Source organism: Orbicella franksi, unplaced genomic scaffold, assembly GCF_964199315.1.
Source record: "Orbicella franksi unplaced genomic scaffold, jaOrbFran1.1 SCAFFOLD_697, whole genome shotgun sequence".
Classification (NCBI taxonomy): domain Eukaryota; kingdom Metazoa; phylum Cnidaria; class Anthozoa; order Scleractinia; family Merulinidae; genus Orbicella; species Orbicella franksi.
Window position 1 is genome coordinate 12015 of NW_027670734.1, and position 2986 is coordinate 15000.

The following is a 2986-nucleotide window of genomic DNA, read 5'->3' on the forward strand; positions in this document are numbered from 1 at the left end:
AACAACCTCACTTATCTCCCCAGCACTACGAGCTGAATGACAGACAGCACGTGCTGGATCGGACAAGAGTATCGGTTAGCAAGCGATGTTCAAAGGCGATGAAAAAACAACAAGCTTGGGGGAAGTCGCTGCGCAGACTTAACCGCCACTGATGCATGCAAGGCAATGCATCCCCCCAAGCCATGGAAGCCGGTGAGAAGCTAGTTCGGCGAGAAACGTTCAACAATGTTAGCCATCCTGGGAGCTACTGACTCTAATGTAGATTGAGGAGTTCTTATATAAAGCTGGTAACAGTCTGAGGACCAGCGACCCATGACTTTAATAAGCCAGTCTGGCAAGCCGGCAGCAGCGGCAACCGACGCAGCACCTATGCGGAAGCTATAGCCCTTGAGACTCTGGTAAGGAAGACCTGCGACCCTCGAACTGTCCCGTAGAAGGTGCGAAACCGCTCCCCGAGTAAGCAAATTACCTGACTGGAAGTAAAATAAGGAACCCTGTTGCGGCCGTGCTAAGAGAAAGTACTCTCGCATAGCCGAGACCGCGCAAAGGGTGGACGAAGTGCGAGCGATGGTGAGAGATTGCCCTCGCCTGTAAACATCTGTTTTTGAAGATTTTAGCTGCACCGTCATGCGCTGCGGGCATGCCAGGGTTGGATGAAAGGCTATACAATCAGTAGAAAGATCAAAAAGCGGTCTAAATTTGCGAACACTGTTGTAGGTAAATTCACTGCATCGCAGGAAGGCGAAAAAGGCTAAATTGAAGGCGGCCCAGATCATGGAGAAATCCCGGGGGCTAAGCCATGATTGCAGAACAGGACGGATTGCCGAGAGAACCTGAGGGGTAACCGGTTGACGGCGAATACGCTGTTCGCCTTGGTAGCGGAGAATACCGCGTAAGACCTTGTGGAGAAGAAGCTTGCCCTTCAGAGGGTCACTGTACCCAGCAGTGATATGGAGGTTGCGAACAGCTGCTAAATAGAGTTTAATTGTGCTATGACGCACCGTTCTAGCGAGATAGGAGGCAAAATAAATAAGAGTACCCTCGGAGGCGGGTAGGACATCCCCGTCTGGACCTAGGAGACGATTCATCAGACAGAATTGTAAAAAGCGTTTTTCCCCACAGCTGTAGGCTCGATTGGTGTTCTTGGAAAGACCCCAAGAAGCGTAGGTGAGCACTTCCTCTCTCAAAGGGTCATTAGTGAAGGCGGGATGGTACAAGGAATCTGGACGGCGTCGGGTGCGAGGGCCCAGAAACGCTGCATCTGAAAGCGGGAGAGGGCATCAGCAATCTCATTTGAAACCCCAGGGACATGACGGGCCCGTACAAGAAAATTATGTTCCATGGATAGGAGAACAAGCTTTCTGACCAGTTCCATGATAAGGGGAGCTTTTGAATGCCCCGAATTTATGATAGATACCACTGATTCATTATCACACCAAAACTGCAGACGTTTTCCCTTGAAAAGTGGGTGCCATATAGCGCAGGCAACAACGATGGGGAAGAGTTCTTGCCACTCAATGCTTATACCCCGCTCTCGGTTCAAAAGCATATGGGGAGGCCAGTGCCCTTGGAACCACTTTCCCTGAAAATAACCGCCGAACCCCACGGAGCCCGCTGCGTCAGTGTAGAGCTCTAGGTCTGGAGTAGGGGTAATGGTGGACTCAAGAAAAAGGGAGCGCCCGTTCCATTTGGAGAGGAAAACTTTCCACATATCGAGGTCCCTAAAGAACTCCCTGTTAAGCCTGATGTGATGAAAACGACTAGGGACACCCTTAGTTAAATTAATGGCGCGTTGAAGGAAAGTCCTGCCGGGGACTACCACTTTACATGCAAACTGGAGAGTACCAATGAGTGATTGTAACTCAACCAGGCGCACGGAGCGGCGTTTCTTAAAGGATGTCAGCAGGTCATAAGTCCTGGAAAGTTTGTCCTGGGGTAAGCGGGCCTCCATGCGAATGCTATCTAAAACGATCCCCATAAATTCTATTTCTTGGGAGGGGCCTATGGTCTTGGACGCTACTACCGGGGCCCTAAGTGACATGAATACCCGTAAAAGAGTGCTGAAGCTAGTAAGACAAGCTAATCTAGAACTTTCAGCGATGAAGAAGTCGTCCAGGATGTGAATGACCCGCTGGAGACCATAGTTATGTTTTAGGATCCACTCGAGCCCATCGGAGAGCTGATTAAAAATGAACGGGGCACTGCGAAGCCCGAAGGATAAGTACATGTCCACATAGTATTGAGATTTCCACAAAATACCCAGTAAGTTCCAGTCTTCGGGGTGGATTGGTATAAGGCGAAAGGCTGATTTAAGATCAGTCTTAGCCATAAAGGCTCCCTTTCCCAGGGACTGGAGGATATGAATTGCATCGTCTACCCGAACATAGCTCAGGGAATAGGGATCCTTGGCAATGTGGTCATTTATACTATTTCCCTGTGGGTAGGAGAGGTGATAAATAGTTCGCCAGTCATTTGAGTGTTTTTTAGGAATAACTCCCACTGGATGACACTGGAAATTTGCTAAGGGAGGGGCTGGATAGGGACCGGCTACCCGTCCTAAGTTCACCTCCTTTTGCAGGTTGGCAGAAACTACATCAGGGTGCTGCGTCGCAGAGATAAGGTTGGGGGAAATCCGGGCTGAACGAGGCCCACAATAACCAATACGAGCGCCTTCTTTAAGCGTACTTAGCAAATTAAAGACAAAATTACGATCTGGGTGATCAGTTAATTCTAAATCTAAGCGATAAATGTCAATAGGTGAGGATACTAATGGCTTCTGATGACGCCTTTGCTGCTCCACTTTACTTCTTGCTTCGCTCACTGGGTCGGGGGACTCCCGCGTTCCGGGCTTGACCACTGGATTGTTGCTGAGGGCAGTCTTGGACGGTGTGGCCGTTTGAGTAGCAGCGGCGACACACGTGCGGGTAGCTGCAGTTTCGGCGCCGGCACCCAGAGGACTTGTTGAAGTCAAAGCACACCGTCTGGG

The 2986-nt window shown here is 50.1% G+C and overlaps 1 protein-coding gene across 1 annotated transcript; it reads right to left on the minus strand.

Annotated features, from left to right (window-relative positions):
- Positions 1–1106: 1106 nt before the first annotated feature.
- On the minus strand, positions 1107–2220 carry LOC145474484 (uncharacterized). The gene has a single exon (XM_081455143.1). The coding sequence runs from the start codon at positions 2039–2041 to the stop codon at positions 1184–1186; it is 858 nt and encodes a 285-aa protein (XP_081311269.1). The 5' UTR covers positions 2042–2220; the 3' UTR covers positions 1107–1183.
- Positions 2221–2986: the final 766 nt, after the last annotated feature.

Coding starts and splice junctions, on each gene's coding strand:
- LOC145474484 (XM_081455143.1), bottom strand. CDS start 2,041: ATGTCACTTAGGGCCCCGGTAGTAGCGTCCAAGACCATAGGCCCCTCC.